This window comes from Chrysochloris asiatica, unplaced genomic scaffold, assembly GCF_000296735.1.
Source record: "Chrysochloris asiatica unplaced genomic scaffold, ChrAsi1.0 scaffold00008, whole genome shotgun sequence".
NCBI classification, from domain to species: Eukaryota; Metazoa; Chordata; class Mammalia; order Afrosoricida; family Chrysochloridae; genus Chrysochloris; species Chrysochloris asiatica.
This window is the reverse complement of record NW_006408526.1, coordinates 2,159,281-2,180,120: the sequence shown is the minus strand read 5'-3', so window position 1 is coordinate 2,180,120 and position 20,840 is coordinate 2,159,281. Positions and strand designations below refer to the sequence as shown.

General features: G+C 38.5%; 2 protein-coding genes across 3 annotated transcripts in view; one reads left to right on the top strand and one right to left on the bottom strand.

The window, feature by feature from the left end:
- MTMR2 (myotubularin related protein 2) overlaps window positions 1–19,312 on the top strand; it is a 100,277-nt gene extending 80,965 nt beyond the window's left edge. Inside the window, exons 13-16 of one of the 2 annotated variants that reach the window (XM_006833750.1) lie at window positions 5,414–5,506; window positions 17,280–17,393; window positions 17,982–18,158; window positions 18,807–19,312. In XM_006833750.1, coding sequence (XP_006833813.1) covers window positions 5,414–5,506; window positions 17,280–17,393; window positions 17,982–18,158; window positions 18,807–18,968 — 546 coding nt within the window. In that variant the 3' untranslated portion in view covers window positions 18,969–19,312. The remainder of the gene's footprint in view (window positions 1–5,413; window positions 5,507–17,279; window positions 17,394–17,981; window positions 18,159–18,806) is intronic. The other variant, XM_006833749.1, reaches the window with a different exon arrangement.
- LOC102842538 (60S ribosomal protein L17-like) lies at window positions 7,323–7,941 on the bottom strand. Its single transcript, XM_006833748.1, has one exon. It carries the CDS (start codon window positions 7,910–7,912, stop codon window positions 7,358–7,360), a length of 555 nt encoding a protein of 184 aa, XP_006833811.1. The 5' UTR covers window positions 7,913–7,941; the 3' UTR covers window positions 7,323–7,357.
- Window positions 19,313–20,840: the final 1,528 nt, after the last annotated feature.

The following is a 20,840-nucleotide window of genomic DNA, read 5'->3' as shown; positions in this document are numbered from 1 at the left end:
AAAAGGTGAAAATGGAAAAATAAAAAAAGATGAAAATGGCTTATTTATTTATTGTTCTTAATTTCAAGTAGCCTTACAGAATAATAACATTGCTCATAGAGGATCAGAGCCTCAAATAATAATTAAGTTGGACTAAAAGAAATAATAAAGTAAGAATAAAAGTTTTACCCAGAGTTGAAATTAAAATACTTTGGTACTAAAACTAGTTTTATGAAAAAGACAAATGTTTGAACCCTCTTTAAGACTCAAAATTATTTTTGATATTAGTACTATTATCAAATATCAGACTTGGAAGGATGTCAGAATCTAAGAAATCATTCTTACTTGAATGTCTTCTTTGGTCAAATGATATTTTTGTTTCATTGATACCTCCGGAAGTAAAAGCACGTCCCTTCCTGAGGTTATCCAGTCTCACTTTTGAAAGTCTATCTGCTGAAAACTTCCTCCTAATAGTGAACTGAAATTGTCCTAGACTCCCTCTGAAGACATGAGAAGAATAATTATGACTCCTTTTCCAACATGAAGATAACCCTTGAAATATTTGAAAACTGCTCTCAACTCATCTGACCAATTATCTTCAGTTGTTGAGGTTGAATGTTTCTTTTCTCATTCATCTGAAGCCCCTCACCATCCCAATTGTTCTCTGGACTTTGTCCATGGCTTTCTACAAATGTAGTACCCAGAATAGCTACCGTTCGTTCCTTAAATACAGTTGTTGTTGTTGTTAAGCGCCGTTGAGTCGGTTCCGACCCATAGCGACCCTGTACAGGGTTTCCGAGGGTGTAAATCTTTACAAGAGTAGAAAGCCTCATCTTTCTCCTGCGGAGTGGCTGGTAGTTTCGAACCGCTGACCTTAAGGTTCGCAGCCCGATTCAATGGAGCTATTATATCCCTTTTAAAAGATACTATCGTTTTGTATACCCCCTCAAACCCCTTTTGCCGTAGTTTGGATTCACAGAATTTAGAGTGAATTAAATATTCAAGTAGCTTTCTGATTTTCTTCTCCTAAGCTCAGTAATTAAACACAGAATAAAACACTAAATTTGGAATCAAAGAATTTGGAAATGGTGTTCTTACTGGCTTTGACATTCCCATGTATTGTTCTTATGTGTTAGTTGTTGTCACAGAATTTAGGGAGTTCTTGTTCCTAGGCAGGAGGAACAGGGATGGGAATGAGCATGGTGAGAGTACATTTGGGGAGGGTGGGTTTACACAGTTACATAGAGATCTCTGCGCTAATTAGGTCTCGGTTTCTGGGGAAACCTTTTCCAAGAATGACTGAAAAACTTCCTGAAAGATGTTTACCCAGGCATTGTCTCTCATGTTAACTTTTAGTATGTAACTGGTTACCAGGGTATGCCAGCAAGCAATATTATAAATAACTAGAAGGTATAGTCATTTAAAGTTGATCTGCTGTTTGGAAATGAACTGTTAGGTGTCTGGATGGAGTATGTTCACATGATTAATGCAGAACAATGATTCTTTACCTTTTTTGTTGATGATGATCCTAAGAACTTTGTTTATGTAGGGTATACCTATTAATCCTGTTCATATTAGAAATTAAATGAAAGAAATTGAAAATATTTATTAACTTAAAAAAAAAAAAAAGCACAATACACAATATCCAAGGGGGAATCAAAAAGTTAATGGAAAAATTCCATTATCTTTGAATTCCATTTCTATGAACTGTTTGAAACCCCTCTTATATTAATACATATAGCATTTTTATGAAAATTGTCTATTTTTTCTAAAACAAAATAAAGTTTAATGAAAAAGTGGCATTGTTTTACATTCTTGCACACATCTTTAATGAAGACAATGTAATGTTCATATCTACTTTTGCACTTAATCTGTTGTGGTATGTGCTGTTGATTGAAGTACAGTGAAATCTTTGAGTACTGGAATTAGCTGGGATGGCCTTGCTTTTTCAGGTTTCCACCTCTAACAGTGCAGTCTTACTACATTTGTATTGCTCAGTTTAGTGGAAAATAGTTGATCTTTCCATCTCACACAGGCTCCAGCTTTCGGAAGTTACTCTGTATAAAAAATTCTACACAGAACTGTAGGTGGAAAGGGAAAACTATTTTACTTAATAGCGTTTACAGATAACTGAGGATATTTTGTTTTGTTTCATGACACCAAACCAGGCAAGTTTCTTAAAGGTTAGTTGCAATGTAGACTCCAAAACCAAAACCACCAAATCGGTGAATTGTTTTTGCATTGTTTACTAAATTCCATTGGTTTTGTCTTGGAATTTGAAAAGTTTTTTTTTTTATCCATGCATAATTTTGTTGCATTGTATATTATATTGGTCATTTGGAAAATACTGGTTCCTTGAGTTTTACAGATCTTCCAGGTGTTGATGCATGTCATTTTACAATATCATAAAGTCACTTTTTTTTAAAAGCTTTTATTGTGACTTGAGTGATGGTTTAAAAGAGAGAACATCAGTTTTGCACTCATCCTATTTTATTTTCTTTTGTTGCAATGATTAAAGTCCACTGTATTCATCATCATTTAACAGTATTTACTTTTATTCCTTGTTTTTTTTTTTTTTTTTTTGATGTACTCAAAAACACACTGGAATACATAATCATTAAAACAGCCAAAGGGCACATTCTGCAAGTCAACCTCCTGGCCACCAACACACAGCCTTTCTCTTTCCATGAGTCTAGAGTCCTCACCTGTGCTATCTCTCCTTGCCATCACCTCTGCCTCCATCTCTGGTGTCGCTGCTTCTCTGGTTAGGGTCCCATGTTCTGCTCATGTTCTTCTCTCTTGATACTTCCTTTATCAAATTTCTTTGTCTTCTGCTAGTCTAGTTCTGGTCATCAAGCCATTGAAGCTAGGTCAAATGTGTACTGTCTGCAAGTTCTTGTGCATCTTCCCCCCACTTCATATCAGCTGAACAACTTCACTCTCAGTTCTAGCCCACCATAGTTAGGTCAATGTCCATGGGCTTAGGAGCTCCCAAGTCTCCCCAAACATCAGACCAACCAGCCCTTCCTCTTCTCTGTGGTCGAACTTGGCTCATATCTTCCTTAATGATTTTCTTCTACTCCCACTTCCACTCACCAGTAGGCCAGTGTGCTCACCAGTGAGCTTAACATGCCTGCTCATGTGTTGTTCCCTTTGAGTTTCAGTCTTAGAGGGGGGTTGCCCTGAAGGGACTTGATTGCTTACCTTGATGGCTCCCTGAGCAGTTTGCTTTTTCTTGTAATAGCCAAACAGACTGCCCTTTTTGTTTTTTACTGCTAGTCTTTCTTTCAGGAGGTATATTCTATTCCTCTAGCCACTTGAACTGGGCTGGTCTGCATATCTTTCAAGTGGAAATGTCCTACCTCAAAGGTTCTGGATGGGGCTCAGGATTTCACCTAAGGTCCTATGCACTGCAAAGGCTCCACAAGAAGCCTATTTCACTGGTCAAGTTCTAGAACCCCTTTTGGGTATTCCAGTCAATTATAGGCAGAGTATGTAATCATGTTTCCTGATATTTCTTTCTGTCCCACTCAAGTGTCTGTTTTACAGTAGCTGGCAAGGGAAATCAATATCCATAAGACAGTCAATCATCTTAACATTATTTTCCCACTTTTACCCACTTAGACTATGTCTCAATCCCTGTATCATAGAGTCCTGTTGTTCAAGGTTGAGCATACATCACTATTTACCTCTGTCCTATTTAGCCTATGCATGCCTACCTAAGCATTCCCCAGTCTACCTTGTTCTTCTATCCTCCTCCTGCTTGTTGTGTGTTGCCTGCCTCTTCCTTGTACATTGCCCTCCTCAGCACCTGAACTGTGGTGTGTCTATCCTCTAACCTGTGCTCTGCTGTCCTCTTCCCACCCATGGTAACCAACAAAGAGTTTTTATTTTTTCACAAAATGTCACTTTTGTTAATGATTTTTGCCAGAAACATCTAAGTATTGTCAAGCTCTTAGTAACAGACAGAAGTTCTCCAAAAATCTGATTTTCATTGAGAAGCTTGAACTTTATCATTAGCCACAAATGAAATGGGTGCAGACATGGTAAATATTGTGAGGATGGCAGAGGACTGGGCAGGATGGAATTGATGGTACCTAACAACTGTGGATAGTTTTCCATTAAGTGATAGATTGACTTTATTAAAAAAAAAAAAAAAAAGCCAGATATTCAAGTCTTGAGAACATTGCTCATCCACATATTGTTTGTTTTCAAGTAAAATTGTTACTGCTTGAAAAAAGTTACTTTTCCTTAAGATGCCACCTATTTCAGTTGTCACAAAAGATACTTTAAAAATGTATACTCAGGTGTCCAAAGTAACTACCATAAAGTTTACTGCTTCATTTAGGAAACTGGTTTAGAAAAACAAGATTTTTCTCTCTTTGTTTCCAACTGCAAATGCATGGCAGGACAAAAATATAGTGACATATTGTAATTTGATGCTGTTGGCTTGCACGATTATGCTAAGACCACAAAAGTTTTATCCTGTATCAGGTTTTCACTATCAGTGCAAATAACGTAGTAGCATTATTTTGGAAATAGTTTTGACTTGGAGCCCACAGAAGTCCATGGACTACACTTTCACTGCTTTAGGCTAAGAAGTTGGCCTCTTGGGACTGAGAAGGCATTCCTTGTTTCAGTCATCTGCAGTAGAAGTCTTCAGAGTAGGACAGAACTGAGAAAGTGGGTCATAGTACATTTGTATTTAAATGTTAAAGAGGGCAGTTGTCAAGGAATTTTGAAAGATTTGTGCCTCCTAATAGTGACAGACTAGAACTTAGAACTAAGATGAGGTGAGGTCTCCATGCACTTGGCAAGGTACAGTGAAGCCCGTGAAAGGCGGAACTCAAAAGAACCACCTGGCTTTTCCAAGTCTTGAAAATTGTCCATGTTTGACAGGGTGAAGTCTTACTACTCTTCTATTTTTTGTTTTCGTTGAAAATATTTGAATTTTTCTTCTCTGACAGATTTTGCCTTACGTAGTTCCTGACTTTTATAGGTTTTGCTGCTTTAAAGGAAAGGGGTGCTTCTTGAGGCCCTTGTACCAGTAAACATTATTTATCAGAGGAAAAGAAAATCTTCAGGACAAAAATCTGGGCTCTGAGGTCTGACTGCTCCTCTCCTCTGTTTTCAGCCACTTAGGATCTGTGTTTCATTTATTAATCTAACTGGTAATTCCTTTTACAGGCATCATATGCCAGAACAAAATCTAGCAATTTCTATATCAAACTGTTCATAGAAATTTCTGCTAGGTAGGAGTATGTGTGATTTTTTTACTTATTAGCAAAGCTTTAGAAAGATTTTTAAATATTTTATTTTGAGAGAATATTACTTTTATTGGAAAATATAATTATTTTTATTCAAAAGGAAAAAAAAACAAAAGCCAAAAATCTCTACCAAGCTCATATAATAATATTTCACTCTTTGTTTTTAGAGAGTTGGCCATGGAGATAAGAACCATGCAGATCCAGACAGATCGCCTGTTTTTCTTCAGTTTATTGACTGTGTCTGGCAAATGACAAGACAGGTAACTTCTCTGTGACATTCACTCTTACAAATATATATCTCCTTCCTTCAGACTTTCCAGTTAGAGTTGAAAGACTTGGTCTTTATATTTCCCATAAAACAGAAATTCTTATAATGCATTCAGGTGATAGGAGTATTATTTATTAGTAAATTATGAACTCATTTGTTGGTTTTGTATGCTATACAGTCGATTTCTACTGTAGCAACCCTAGGAGAGAGTTGCTAAACTGTAATCTTTTTTCCCGGGGGGGGGGGAGGTGGATGGGTAGGTAGGAGTGGACTGAGGGTAGGGGGATGGGTTATGACTAGGTCCGGGCTAGGCGTAGGAGTTCATTTATTTTTAGGGTTATGGTTAGGACTAGGGTTAGTGTAAAGGGTACAAGTTGGGCTAAGATTAGGCGTAAAGCTTGATTTCATTTTTAGGCTTGCAAATTAGGCTTATTTTTTTCTTGAAAATTTGATTGATTTCCTCTTCATTTGAAAGTTCTGTAACTCTGTTATTCCTGTTTTTATTACTTTATAATTTTTTGTTGTTGTTACAACTGTTTATCTGGTGGATTAATGTTCCAGACTGCAAAGTCGTTTGAACTGCAAGGTCAGCAGTTCAAGCTCACCAGTTGCTCCTGGGTCGCTATGGGTTTGAATCGACTTAACAGCACTTAACAACAACATTTTCAGTCTTATAGGTCTGTTTTACTTTGTATACATCTGGGTTGGGATCCTGGTCTGGTGCTGTAAATAAGCACTGAACTTCTAACCCCACTACTCTTAGATTTTAGCTGCTCAAACTCACCAGCCACTCTCATAAACTGTATATAGGATTGCAATGAGTTGGAACCGGAGGCACACAACAACATATCTGATTGAGTCTAGGTGATACCGTTATGTATGTTAGTTTCAGGTTTGTTGTCTGCTGTTGTTGGTTCTCTGTCCAAAGAACTACCTTTAGTATTTTTTGTAAAGTTGGTCTGATTTTTAGAAATTCTTTTAATTTCTGTTTATCTGATAATGACCTAATTTCACCATCAAATTTGATAGAATGTTTTTCTGAATGTATAATTCTTGGTTGGCAGTTTGGTTTAGTGTTATATATGCTATTCCATTGTCTTCTTGCTATATGGTTTCTGCTAAGAAATCAGAGTTTAGTTTTATTAGTTCTCCTTTATAGATAACTTTTTGTTTTTCCTGAACTGCTCTCAGGATTCTTTCCTTGTATTTGGTTTTGAAAAGTTTGATTATAACATGTTTTGGTGTTTTTCTTTTGGGCTTATCCTACTTGAAGTTCTTTAGCTTCTTGAGTGACTTCTCATCTTTCTCGATGTTAAGGAAGTTTTCTTCCAACTACTCTTGCACAATATTCTCTATGGTTTTTTTTTTTTTTTTCTGTTCTGGTATTCCTATCACAGGCAAGTTATTCCTCTTGATAGTGTCCTACATAAATGTTAGGCTTTCTTTGAATTTTTTTTGTTCTTTTTTTTTCTGATTGTTCCTCTAGCAGATAGATATTGAGAGATGTTTTTTCAAACTCAGTAATTTGGCTTTCCATTGATTCAATAGTATTTCTTTGCTCTCTCAGTGTATTTTCTGTTTCTGTAGTTTTACTATTAATTTTCTGGCTTTCTAATTGCTATTTTTGTATGGCTCCAATTTTTTGCAGCTATTTTGTCACAGTTTGTTTACTGAATTTTTTTCATAGTTTTGTGTGTTTTCCTTGATTTCAGCTATAGTTTTCTCAATCTATCTCATAATCCATTGAAATTGCCTAATTTGCATTCTTTAAAATTCCCTGTCAGAAAATTCCAGTATTATTATTTTTTTTTTACTTTTATGTGCATTTTATTTTAAGTTAAATTTACTCCCGAGCCATAAGTTTTTGTTTCTTCAGTTTCTTCTGAGATATCTTTTTCTTCTGGGCAACCTCCTCTTCTGGTTTAGGAACAATTTGTTCCTTTTCAGTGAGGATCATCTCAATATGGCAGGGGGAGCTCATGTAGCGGTTGATCCGACCGTGAGCTCTGTAAGTTCGGCGACGCATCTTGGGAGCTTTGTTGACCTGGATATGCTCAATGACCAGAGAATCCACATCTAAACCCTTAAGTTCAGCATTGCTCTCTGCATATTTAAGCATGTGCAGCAAAAATTCAGCGCTCTTTTTGGGCCACCGACCCTGTGTCCAACCCCACTGTTTGGCCTGGGCACACCTACCAACGCCACCATTGTAACGTCGGAATGGTACACATTGCTTCTGCAAAGTGACATCTTTAAGATACTTGGTGGCTTTCCGGATATGCATACCCTTGATGGCCTGGGCAGTCTCACGGGTGTTCTTAAAATGGACCCGGAGATTTGAACCTCTGGATTTGCATGATTTTGTGGGGTTTTCTGGGTCAAGTGAGTAGCGAACCATTTTGTGAGATTACCTCGGGCCGCTTACGGGAAGAGCTCCAGTATTATTTATGGTGTTAGATTTTCTGGCTCTGTATTTTGGTCACTTATTTGATGAACTCTGTTTTGGTTCTTTGTGTAAACTGAAATTATCTGTGTTCTGAGAAAGATTGTGTTGTCATATGTATATTTAACTGATTACTGTATATGGATATGTGATCAGGCACTTACTACCTGTCTCCTGGGGAATATGGGAGAGACCAGAAGTGTGAACACAGTTAGTTCCCTGTTTAGTGTATGCAGTTCAGAGCAGGTTCATATGCCTCCAGAAGCAGGAGTATTGTGCCAGGTGCCTAACCCCAGGCAGAGCAGGGGTGTGAAGGAGGGGGTGTCACTGACTGTTGGGTTGGTGAGGGCTAGGACTGGCCATGCTCCCAGCTACCAGGGGAGCATGAGACAGGGGAGAATTGCACCCTCTTTCTGTCAATCTCCAGCTGTATCCTGTGCCTGTAGGTCACTGTATCTATAGCTGCTTGCAAATAGCTCAAGGCGGCTGTACCACACCAACGTACAATCCACCTGTTTTTCTTCTCTCTCATTGTTGCTGTTCAGCTTCCTCTTCTAGTTGGCACTCAGTCCACCTTTCTGTCCTGTCCTCTGAGGCTTAGAGTTCCAAGATCACTCTGTCTCCCATGTCTTCATTGCAGAGGTCAACTCAAGTGCTCTACCATCTTGCCCATGTCTCCAAGCTGTAATCTTTATAAGAGCACACTGACAGATCTTTTCTCCTGTAGTTGCTGATTCAGAACCACCGATCTTTTGAACAAACATTTGATAATTTGATTTTACTAGTATTTCAGTGTGAGTGGCATTGATAATAGTCCCTGAGAGATTTCCTCCTTTGCTTTTGAACAATTGGTATTAAATAGTAGCAGTGTATTCACCAAGAAGCTCATCCGTATGATGTGAAAGTGGTAAACAAGTGAACAAATAGCCAAGGTAAATCAAGTAAAAAAATCCTGTTGTAAGGATTTCATTATTCTGGGGGAAAATGTATCTTTTAGATGGAAGTTAGGATAAAGTAGGTAGTAACAGAATCCTGGTGTGACGCAGTAGGTTAATTCACTGTATTGCAAAGTCGACTTGAACCACAAGGTCAGTGGTTCACGCTCACCACCTGCTCCAGCTAAACCCCTTACAGTGTCATTATGGGTTAGAGCCAACTCAGCACTTGATAGCAACAATAACACGTATATAACAGATTCAGTTCTTGTTCTTAGGATTCTTAGGAAGGTCCTCAATGAGATGGATTGGCACTGTGGCAGCATCAATGGGCTCAAGTGTAGCAACGATTGTGAAGCTGGCCCAGGACCAAGCACTGTTTTGTTCTGTTGTGTATAGGGTCACTATGAGTCATGTCAACTTGATGATGTCTAACAACCACAATTACAGGTCTTTGCACATTTCATTATAATATTTTTTCTTCTCAAGCTGCCCTTTGAATATTTCTTTGCAACTCTTTTACTTTCTCATTCCTTCCATTTGCTTTTACATCTCTACACTGGAGAGCAAGTGTCAGAGTCTCCTCGGATACCCATTTTGATCTTTTCCTTTTTTTTAAAATCTTCTTAATGACCTTTTTAAAAATTCCTTTATGATATTCTTGATATCATTCCACAACTCCTTGACTATATATATGCCACCAGAGCTTCTTATATATTTGTTGTTTTTGTTGTATGCCATTGAGTTGGTTGTAGCTCCTAATGACCATGTATAGGCTTTCCAAGAGCAGCTGATAGGTTTTAGCTGCTGACCTTTGTGGGTACTAGGTCAGTACTTATCTTACAGTACTAGTGTCAGGGTCCTTAAATGTGTGCGGTGTGTATAGGTAGTATATATGTTTGTATGTATGTACAGGGAACATGGTAGATCTGTAGGATAAGCCCTGGACTGTGAACCCAAGATCTCTGGTTTGAGCTCACCAGCAGCTCTGAGGGAGAAATATGTGGTTTCCGCTCTTGCAAAGATTTACAGCCTCAAAAACAATATTATTACAGGGTCACTGAATCCGATCTGACCTACATGTTTTAGACTTACAATATGTTTTTGTTGTTAAGAGACTCAACAGCATATATAACAGCATGTATATACACGCACATACATAAATGTATACATTTACACAATTTTATTATTATGAACCAACTCTTCAAAAAATATATACACACACACATACATATATGTATTGTTGTTGTGTTGTGAAATCCAATCGAGTCGGTTCCGGCCCATAGCGACCCTGTATAGGGTTTCCAGTGAGTGGTTGGTGAGCTTGAACTGCCGACCTTGTAGTTCAAATGGCTTTGCAGTCTGGTGTATTAACCCACAGCGCCACACCAGGACTCCACATATAGGTATACATACATACAATTTTATTATTATGAACTAACTCCTCAAAAATATATACATATATGCATGTGTGTGTGTAAATTGTATGTATACATATATGCATGTGTGCGTATATATATGCTGTTATATATGCTGTTGAGTCTCTTAACAACAAAAACATATTGTAGGTCTAAAATATGTAGGTCAAATCGGATTCATAGTGACCCTATAATAATAAAGTTTTTGACACTGTAAGGAGCTCTGGTAGCGTAGTGGTTACGAATCGGGCTGCGAACCTTAAGGTCAGCGGTTCGAAACTACCAGCTGCTCCGCGGGAGAAAGATGAGGCTTTCTACTCCCGTAAAGATTTACACCCTCGGAAACCCTGTACAGGGTCGCTATGGGTCGGACCCGACTCGATGGCACTTAACAACAACAACAACAACAAGGAGCTCTGGTAGCGTTGTGGTTACGAATCAGGGTGCTAACTTTAAGGTCAGCAGTTCGAAATTACCAGCTGTTCTGTGGGAGAAAGATGATGCTTTCTGCTCCCGTAAAGATTTGCAGCCTCAGAAACCCTTTGTAGGGTCACTATGAGTCAGAACCGACTCCATGGTACTTAACAACAATAACATACATATATGTATGTGCATGTGTATATACTTTTTGAGGAGTTGGTTCATGAGATTTTGGGTACTGGCTAGTCTGAAATATGTAGGTCACACGATAGGCTGGAGATTATGAAATTTTTGTATCCCAAGATTGGTACATCATTTAGTCAGGATTGAGAGAAATTCTGACAAGATATCTGTTTATCGTCTGGAGGTAGAATACTCCCTTGGGAAATTCCTTATTTTACTTTCAAGTATTATGCTGATGAGATCTACTCACATTTATGTGGATAATCTGGAGTCCTGGTGTGGTGCTTTAGGGTAAACATTTGACTGAAAGGTTGGTTTGAACTGCAAAGCAAGGTTGGCGGTTCAAATTCACCAGCTGCTCCTTGGAAACCCTGTACAGGGTCACTGTGGGTCAGGATTGACTCGACAGCACTTAACAACAATAACAGTCATTCATTACAAACAACTGAGTCAGTCACATGTAACCATGTGAGCACGGAAACTGAGCACTAATGCTTAGTCAAGCTGACACATAAAATGAAGATGTGAGAATAGCTGTTTGGTTTTTGTTGGGCTGCTAACGTTAAAGTCAGCTGTTCAAATCCACTTGTTGCTCTGTGGGAGAAAGATGAGGCTGTCTACTTCCATAAAGATACAGTCTTAGAAATCCGACATAGGAGGTTGCTGTGGAGACCTGGTGTGGCATTGTAGGATAAGCACTGGATCGCAAGGTTGGCAGTTCAAATTCACCAGGTAGTCCTCGGAAACCCTACACAGGGTTGCTATGAGTTGGAACCGATTTGACGGCACTGAAGGAGCTCTGGTAGCATAGTGGTTACAAACTGCAAGGTCAGCAGTTCGAAACTACCAGCTGTTCCGCAGGAAAAAGATGAGGCTTTCTGCTCCCGTAAAGATTTACAACCTCGGAAACCCTGTACAGGGTCACTATGGGTCAGAACCGACTCCATGGCACATAGTCACCACCACCACCAAATGAGCCAAAATTGACTCTAAGGTATGAGTTTGGAATATATATATATATTTTTTTTTTTTTTTTTTTTTTTTTTTTTTTTTTAAATAATTTTCTGAATCCCTGGGTGGCTCAAATGGCTAATGGCTAATGTTGCTAATCGAAAGGTTAAAGGTTCAAGTTCATTCAGAGATATTTTGAAAGAAAGGCCGAGAGGTCTACTTCCAAAATATCAGCCATTGAAAACACTATGGAATAGTTTTATTCTGATGCATGGGGTTGCCATGAGCCTAAATCTGCTTAGTAGCAGCTGGTGAAAAACAACTAATATACTTGAACTGTGAATGGAAGAGAATTGATACTATCTTTTGGAAAGATATCATAGTACATTGAAAAATAACCTAGTTTATTATGTGACCAAAGGGTTGGTATTCTGAAAATATGACTTTACTCAAGAAAATCCAGCTTAAATTCAGAATTTGGATGCAGTTCATTGTATTGCAAAATCATTGATTTGTAAATTAATTATGTAGCCAAATTTTACTATATTTCAAACAACTGGGAGTCTGACATCTTTTTAGACTGCCCCGTGACTGTAAAGTGTAGGGTATTTGCTGACTCTGCATGGCCTTACAGCCATATTTTAGCTTCAGTAAATAACTATTAATTTCATAAAAAAACAAACCCAAAAAACTCACTAGTTATCCTTAAAATACATGATATGGTAGCTACTGTGATATGTTGAGGCTGGTATTTTAACAAATGTGATGGAAAGATGAATACAATTCATTTTTTTATTCTAGAAATTAGGTCCTAGGGGGAGGCAGGCATGGGATAGGGGGAATTGCTACACACTAGGTTTAATAGTGCTTATGAGTGGTGTGGCACTGTGGGATAATGCATGGATCACAAAGTCCGTTTGAACCACAAGGTCAGAGGTTCAAATTCACCAGCCGCTCCTTGTAAACCCTATACAGGGTTGCAATGAGTTGGTACCAACTGGAAGGCACTTAACAACAATTTCTTAGAGATGGTTTGTTGTTTTTCCTTTCACGTTGCCTTTGAGCCAGTATATCAACTACCTAAGTCTCTATTGATCCTTATTTTTTGGTCCAAAACACTAAGACCCACCTTTGACCCTTACCATATTTGGTTTAAATACATTTGGGTATTGGCAAGATTCATATTTGCCATCAAAAGACTAGGAAATTTCTTTCAAACACTGGTGTCATTGGTGGTAAATTACACTGTATTCTCGAAGGAATACTTTGAACAGAGTTGTACATTTGCTCATACATTGGCTATATTAGTTCTGGTGTTTATGAGGAAAAAACAAAATCACGTTCCTCACCATACTCATCTGCGTGAAAGAGTGAATGACAAGTATATTTCTTCTTTAGCAGTTTTGTAAACTTTGTGTGCTGTGTATCTAAAACAGGGTGCATTGGTTAAACCCTTGTAGTCTGAACCCACCAGTAAACCCATGAGGGCAGAGACCTGGTGATCTGTTCTGGTAAAGATGTCAACTTTGGGGAGCAGTTTTTCTCTGTCACATGAGTTACGGTAAGTCAGAATCGACTCAACAGCACACAATATCTAACATCACTTATTATTTAGGGTTGTTGTTAAGTGCTGTTGAGTTGGTCCCTACTCAGCGACCCTGCAAGGAGTGGGTGATGTGTTTGAACCTTGTTGCGCCCTGTGGTTCAAACCAACCTTGTGGTTGAGTGCTTATCCTACAGCACCACATCAGGATTCCTTAATTAAACTGTTGTTGGTAAGCGCCAAGTCATTTCCAACTCATAGCAACCCTGTATAGGGTTTCAGAGGAGTGATTGTGGGTGTGAACCGCCAACCTTACGGTTCAAACTTACCTTGCGTCCCAGTGCTTATCCTACAGTGCCATACCAGGACTTCATAATTAAACTACATAGTGAGATTGTACTAAGTGGACAATATGTTTCGGAGATATATGCTAGGTAAATAATAATCGGTTGAAGTATTCTGTTTTTGGTAGAATGTCTGATACCTTAGAGTGGATAATCTCCATTTTTGACATCTTGTTAATGTTTCTCTGTATACTTTCTTTTAGAATGTAAAACATACTGAAAATCCACTGACAGTTCGATTCTTAGTGACTCTAAAGAACTGAGCCAACACTGTAAATCTGTACAGGAATACAGTCTCATCTTTCTCCCATAGAGCATCTGGTGGGTGTGAATCACTGACCTTGTGGTTAGCAGCCCAACACTTACTGCACTGTACCCCAGGGCTCCACAGAGTACATTTGTTGTGAAGTGCAGTCAAGTTGGTTGTGAGCCTGTATAGGGTTTCTGAGGAGCAGCTGGTGAGCTTGAACCACCGACCTTGTGGTTCAAACCAACTTTGCAGTTCAGAGCACTAACCCACAGTACCATACCAGGACTCCAGATAGAACATTGTTGTTAAGTACCACAGAGTGGATTCCAACTCATAGTGACCCTGCACAGGGTTTCCGAGGCTGCACAACTTTACGGAAGCAGAAAGCCTCGTCTTTCTCCTGTGGAGCGGCTGGTAGTTTCTTACTGTCAACCTTGAGGTTAACAGCCTGATTCGTAACCCCTATGCTACCAGAGCTCCTTCTACCAGATACAACATATTAGGTATATAATGAGCTTTATAAGTAATTCATTGTGAGTGCACACGTACGTAACCCATTGGCCTAGTGGGACCCACTGTGCTGTAAGTAGATTGTGTACGTCTCCTACCTCTACATCATCCTGATCCTGTCACTCTTGGGAATAGGAAGTAGGTGATTAAGGGCCTTTCAGATTTTAAACATGCAGGGGAAGAGAGCACTCGTCTCCTCTGGCTTTTAAAAATAAAGGCAACAGCAGCAGTTAATCCATCCTTGGCTATTTGAGTTTCATTTTGAGGAAACTCTGACTAATTAAGCTGTCTTCTCATAACTGAACTAATAGTTTTACCAAGAAGAAAGATGAAAAGCTAATCACAGGCTTAGCTCCTTTGTGTTGCTATTTCAAATGAGTCAAGATGCATTCATATTTGGCTAATAAAATTAAGTGTAACAAATACAGGAGATGAAATTTATTTTTAAATGACCATAAGGAACTCTGGTAGCATAGTGGTTACGAATCGGGCTGTGAACTGTAAGGTCAGCAGTTCGAAACTACCAGCGGTTCTGTGGGAGAAAGCATGAGGCGTTCTGCTTCCGTAAAGATTTACAGCCTCGGAAACCCTGTGCAGGGTCGCTATGAGTCGGAACCGACTCCACGGCACTTAACAACAACAACAACATAATTTAATAAGTTTTCTGATTTTTTTTTTTACAAGACATGTGCTTGACCACTTCATTTAGTATCACAGACACAAAAATACTATTCAAGGCATAATTGCTATTTTTGTTTGTTTGCTTGTTTGAGGGGAGAAATTTGCCACTTCATACTACTATAGTTTTCTAAATTTAGGAACCGTACTGACAAAATTACTTTCAGCTCTCTCCCTTTAGCACAGTTCATGTTATTTTCTACCACTTTTGATAAGAATGTTTCTAATAAAACTTTGAAAGCAATATTTATTTCCCCAGTGTGAAATCCAGTAATTGGTGGAATTCCGTATCATAGCTCTGTAATTGCTCCAGTCTTATGTAGAAGCGTCCAAATAATTTTGAGATGTTAGATGGATACCAACAATCAAAACCAAACCCCACTGCCATAAGTTGATTCCAACTCAGAGCAACCCTTTAGGACAGAGTAGACCTGCTCCATGGGGCTTTAGAGACTAAATCTTTCCTGAAGCAGGCAGACTCATCTTTATCCTTTGGAGGTGGGTTTAAACTGCCGTTAGTTATAACCTTGCAGTCAGTAGCCCAATGCTTAACCCACTACACCATAAAGGGTAGGTTAAATTAAACCGCTTACCTTTCTAGTGTCTGTAGTCCTTTCTTTGATTATTGTTGTTAAGGGATGTCAAATAGGTTCCAGCTCATAGAAACTCTGTATACTTTCCAAGGAGTGGCTGGTGGGTTTGAACTGTTGACGTTTTGGTTAATAGCTCAGTGCTTATCCCTATAGCACCACACCAAAAACTCTGTCCTTTGATTAGTTCCCCCCAAATTGTATAAAATTAAGATAGTCAGTAAAACCTTGAGAGGAAGACTTTACTTTCTGTTAGAAACTTGCTTCCAGTATACTAAATGATAATGTTCTGCAGCGTGGCTGGATGTTCCTTGAAAGGACAAGTAACATGATTTGTAAATTATTTGTACATTTACTTCAAGTATTTAGTGCATTGCTAATATTTCTTGGTGATATTATTGATATTTTTGTGTGTAATTCCTGAAAACAAACATGTTGCTAGAAATGTAAAGAAATATTTATATTAGTTATAATCAGTTTAAACAGCAAAAGACCAGAATTGCTTAAAAGTTCAAAGTCAGCAGCCTGAAAATTTAGGGCTAACAGCTTGGCCAGATTGCATGTAAAAAGATTTTGGGAAGAAATTATTTCAGAAAAATGGTAAAGTGATTGTTTTCATTATTTAATGCTGCTGTAAAAGAAATACCCCAAGTGGATGGCTTTAACAACCGGAAATTTATTCTTTCACAGTTTACGAGGCTAGAAGTTCAAATTCAGAATGCTGGCTCTTGAGGAAGGCTTTCTCTTTCTGTGAGCTCTGGGGAAAGGCCCTTGTCTTCTTTCATCATATGTAAGCCCTGTATTACTTGGACATCTCCATCCATCTTGGCATCCATCTTCCCCTGGATCTAGGAGCTTCATAGTGCAGGGACCTCAGGTCCAAAGACAATACTCCACTCCTGGCTCTTCTGTCTTGGTGGTAGTAGGTCCCGCCTTCTCTGCCCAAATCTCTCTCCTTTTATCTCCTGTAAGGAAAATAAAAATAAAAAGGTATTGCATGCCACACTCTTGAGACTGTCCCATAAATCAGATTAGGGTGGTGGTGGTGGGATTCAAGGTGGTGTATCCTATCCTTTATCTTCTTACTGGTTTATCACATCAAATCACATCATGGGGGATAGCTCCATCTCAACTGCCAAATCACTGAGAATCCTGGCCCAGTCAAGCTGACACAAAACCTACCAACCACAGTGATTCTCAAAAGGAAATCAAAGAATGTAGTAATGCTTTGTTGTTGTTAAGTGCTATAGAGTAGCTCCCAACTCATAGCGATTCTAGTTTCCAAGGAGCTGCTGGTAGGTTTGAACTGCTGACCCTGCGGCTAGCAGTTCAGTGCTTATCCTTCAGTGCCCCCCCCAGGACTCCAGTAATGCTTTAGAAGTGTATATATATATTTGAATCTTTAATTTTAAAAACTGCTACAAAGAATCTATCCATGCACAGTAATGAATATACTTCAAAAAAGATGACTTAATTTTGTTTGTGATATTCAATTTGCAGTTTCCTACAGCATTTGAATTCAATGAATATTTCCTCATCACCATTTTGGACCACCTGTACAGTTGTTTATTTGGAACATTCCTATGTAACAGTGAACAGCAGAGAGGAAAAGAGGTGAAAGATGAACCCTGGCCCTTCCCCTCCATCTCCCTTAAGTGTTTGTGTACAAGTGTCCAATTTGGGTATAAAGGTTTTATGGGAATGATTTCAATTTTCTTGGGCATGATACCTACCTATCAGTTGTTGTTGTTGTTAGGTGCCATCGAGTTGATACCGACTCATAGCAACCTTATACACAGCAGAACAAAACACTGTCTGCTCCTGGGCCAACCTCACTATTGTTGCCACACTGGAGCCCATTAATGCTGCCACTTTGCCAATCCATCTCGCTGGAGGTCTTTCTCTTTTTCTCTGACCCTCCACTTAACCAAACAGGATATCCTTCTCTGGCGACAGTACCCTCCTGACAATATGTCAGTGGAATTGCTGAATTTATACTTCCCAGCTGCTCTTTGGAAACCTTATACAGGGTTGCTATGAGTGGGCACTGACCTGACAGTACTTAATATCACTGAAGTACCCAAGTTCCTTCCTTCCCTCTAAAGAGATCTTAACCATCACAAATTACCGCTCGAAATTTAATGTATGTTAGGTTTCTGAAATTTGTGGTGAAGAATCTTTACCTATTTTTTCTTATTACAGAATCTTCTCAAAAGGACTGTGTCATTGTGGTCTTACATAAATAGCCAGCAAGAAGACTTCACTAATCCTCTCTATGGGAGCTACTCTAATCATGTCCTTTATCCTGTAGCCAGCATGCGCCACCTAGAGCTCTGGGTGGGATATTACATAAGATGGAATCCCCGGATGAAACCACAGGTACATGAGAGTTTTGTTGTGTGCAATTTTATTAGGTTTTCCCTTTACATCACATAGAACATTTAACTATTTATTTCAAAACTTGCCTGTCTGGTTGTTAAGTTATAATTGCATAGTAGAGAAATGATTATTCAGGTAATTGATATGTGGTACTTAACAACAACTTGGTTATCTTTGGCTTGTATAACCTTGGACAAAGGGACAAAGCACTTCATACTGTCCTCTCTTCCCTCCTCTGGATAACTTGGGCAAATAGCTTTACGAAAGCTGAAACCCTAGCAGAATTTTGGTTCATTTTTAAATGTTACAGAATATTTACTGTTAAAATTGTTTTGAATTCCATCTCCCCCCAAAAAAGGACAAAAATCAGATAGAGCGCTGGCTTATAAAATCACCTTGTTGCTCAGTTATTTTATTTGGCAAAGTATCAATTCCAGGAACATACTAGTATTCTTTGAAAGACCCACAAGCATTAGGAAAGCCAGTAAGTTATCACTGGTCTCATTAGAGCCTTTAAGCCACTGAAGTGTGAGATCGGTCCTTGTGGCTGAACATATACACACATTGAGACATTTAGAATGATGTACCAGAGTGATTTGACTGGGTCTTGTTTGGAATTGCTGTTTACTGTTTTATTTGCTTTCGTAGGAGCCTATTCACAACAGATATAAAGAACTTCTTGCTAAACGAGCAGAACTTCAGAAGAAAGTAGAGGAACTACAGAGAGAGATTTCTAACCGATCAACCTCATCCTCAGAGAGAGCCAGTTCTCCTGCACAATGTGTTACTCCTGTCCAAACTGTTGTCTGAATGGACTGTTTGATGGGCCATCATCACCACAGACTTTGGCAATGGCAGCTTTATAAGTAGAAAGTCTTCTGATTTTGGAACCTATCTGTGAGAGAAAGTGGTCACTTTATTTATTTTAAATTTCTCTCAGATGAGTTTAGAATCGTAGCAGTGTGGGTGGTGTCGGTGAAATAACCCCTTATATAACTATATGGTTATGATACTCATTTTACAAGACACCCAGAGAATATTAAAATGTTTAAATCCTGGATCCACAGTGGGAACAATTTTTGATTTTAAGAAGTGCTGTCTTAAGAGATTTTGGCATCTGGTAATAAAAATACACCACCACTTCAGAAACATACCTCTTGATGGTCAAAGTTCACTGCAGAGGGTGGAAGTAGCAAACCAATCCGCCACTGAGACCCCAGATGCTGTATGACATCAGTCCTTGAAGTCATGATGGATACCCTCTCCTCATGGGTTTTACCTTTATGTAGCCATTGATTTAATCATCTTCCAACGCTCATATTTTTCATATAGTGAAAGCAAAGTCTAAAGGGTTTTATGGTATAATAGTAGTTGAAAATTGCTGATGCCATTTATATATTATTTAAGCTGTATTAGGTAGCTCTTTCAAAATGATGCCTTATAGAAATACTTGGAGTGGGTGGGGGAGAGAAAGCTATCCATTTAAAAGATTTTCACATGCTCAAGAATCAGAAAACATCACAAAAGTTTAAACAATTCATAATGTACCCCATTTCAGTTTATTTACTATTTTGAACAGAGAGGATTTGGATATTTTGAGGCAATATTTAAAACTTTCACTAGGAATGATTATAAAAAGTTTACGTTGATAAAGTACTGTGCTCAGATTTTACATGAAATATTTTATTACATTTGTCATTTGCAAATTCTGTAATTCCACTGAATGATTAAATCTACCAAAGAACACAGTGCATGCAAAGATGTATTCCCGTCTTAGTGCCAGTAAAGGAAGTCATGCTTGCTGGTCACCTGCTACAGTTAGTTGAGTCTACTATAAACACTGACTCCCTGATGTCTAGTTTACTTTGTAAGAGCCATATGTAAAGTACTGTAACAAAGGAGCTTCTTGTCCCATGGGTCTTTAATTAAAGTAAAATTTCAGCTGACTTTTAATCTTGGTTCTAAATGTTATCTTAGTTTGTTATGCAGAAATGCTATTTTGGAAATTTTTGTAAGAGGAAAGGGGCGTCTTGAGCACCCAGACTGAAATGTTCAATTAGTACCCTTCCCCCCAAAATACCAAATCAAACCATACTCCAAAATAGTCTTGCACTCCATTTAATTCGTAAATCTGAACCTTTGTCTTGATTTTGGTCTTGCAATGAAGGAAGATCATTTCTATTAGTACACTCAGTGTTAACAAAATCAGCAACAGGACTGTGTTTCTGTATGAAAAACAGGAGTCCTGGTGTGGCACAGTGGATTGCAAAGTTGTTTGAACTGTGATGTCGGTGGTTCAAGCTCACCAGCTGCTACTTGGAAACCATATACAGGGTCACTATGGGTCAGAACTGACTCGACGGCACTTAACAACATTGTGTGAGTTTGGTGAAGCTACAAACCTGCTCTATCAGAAAATCATACATGCAAACAAGTGTACATATGATTTTATGAGGTTCACGAATATGCCAACATCTATTTAAAAACGCTAGATTAAGAAGTTCAACTGTAGAAAACTCAGTTTTAAGACACCTGACAAGCCTAGGCAGCCATATAATTCATGCTGGTGGTCTAAATATAACCTAGAGCTCTAGTTTCTTTAGTCAATTCCAGGGGAGGCATAAAAAAGCAATTCCTTTCATACATGACTCTTTCACAGAGTATCTTATCATATACCACAAA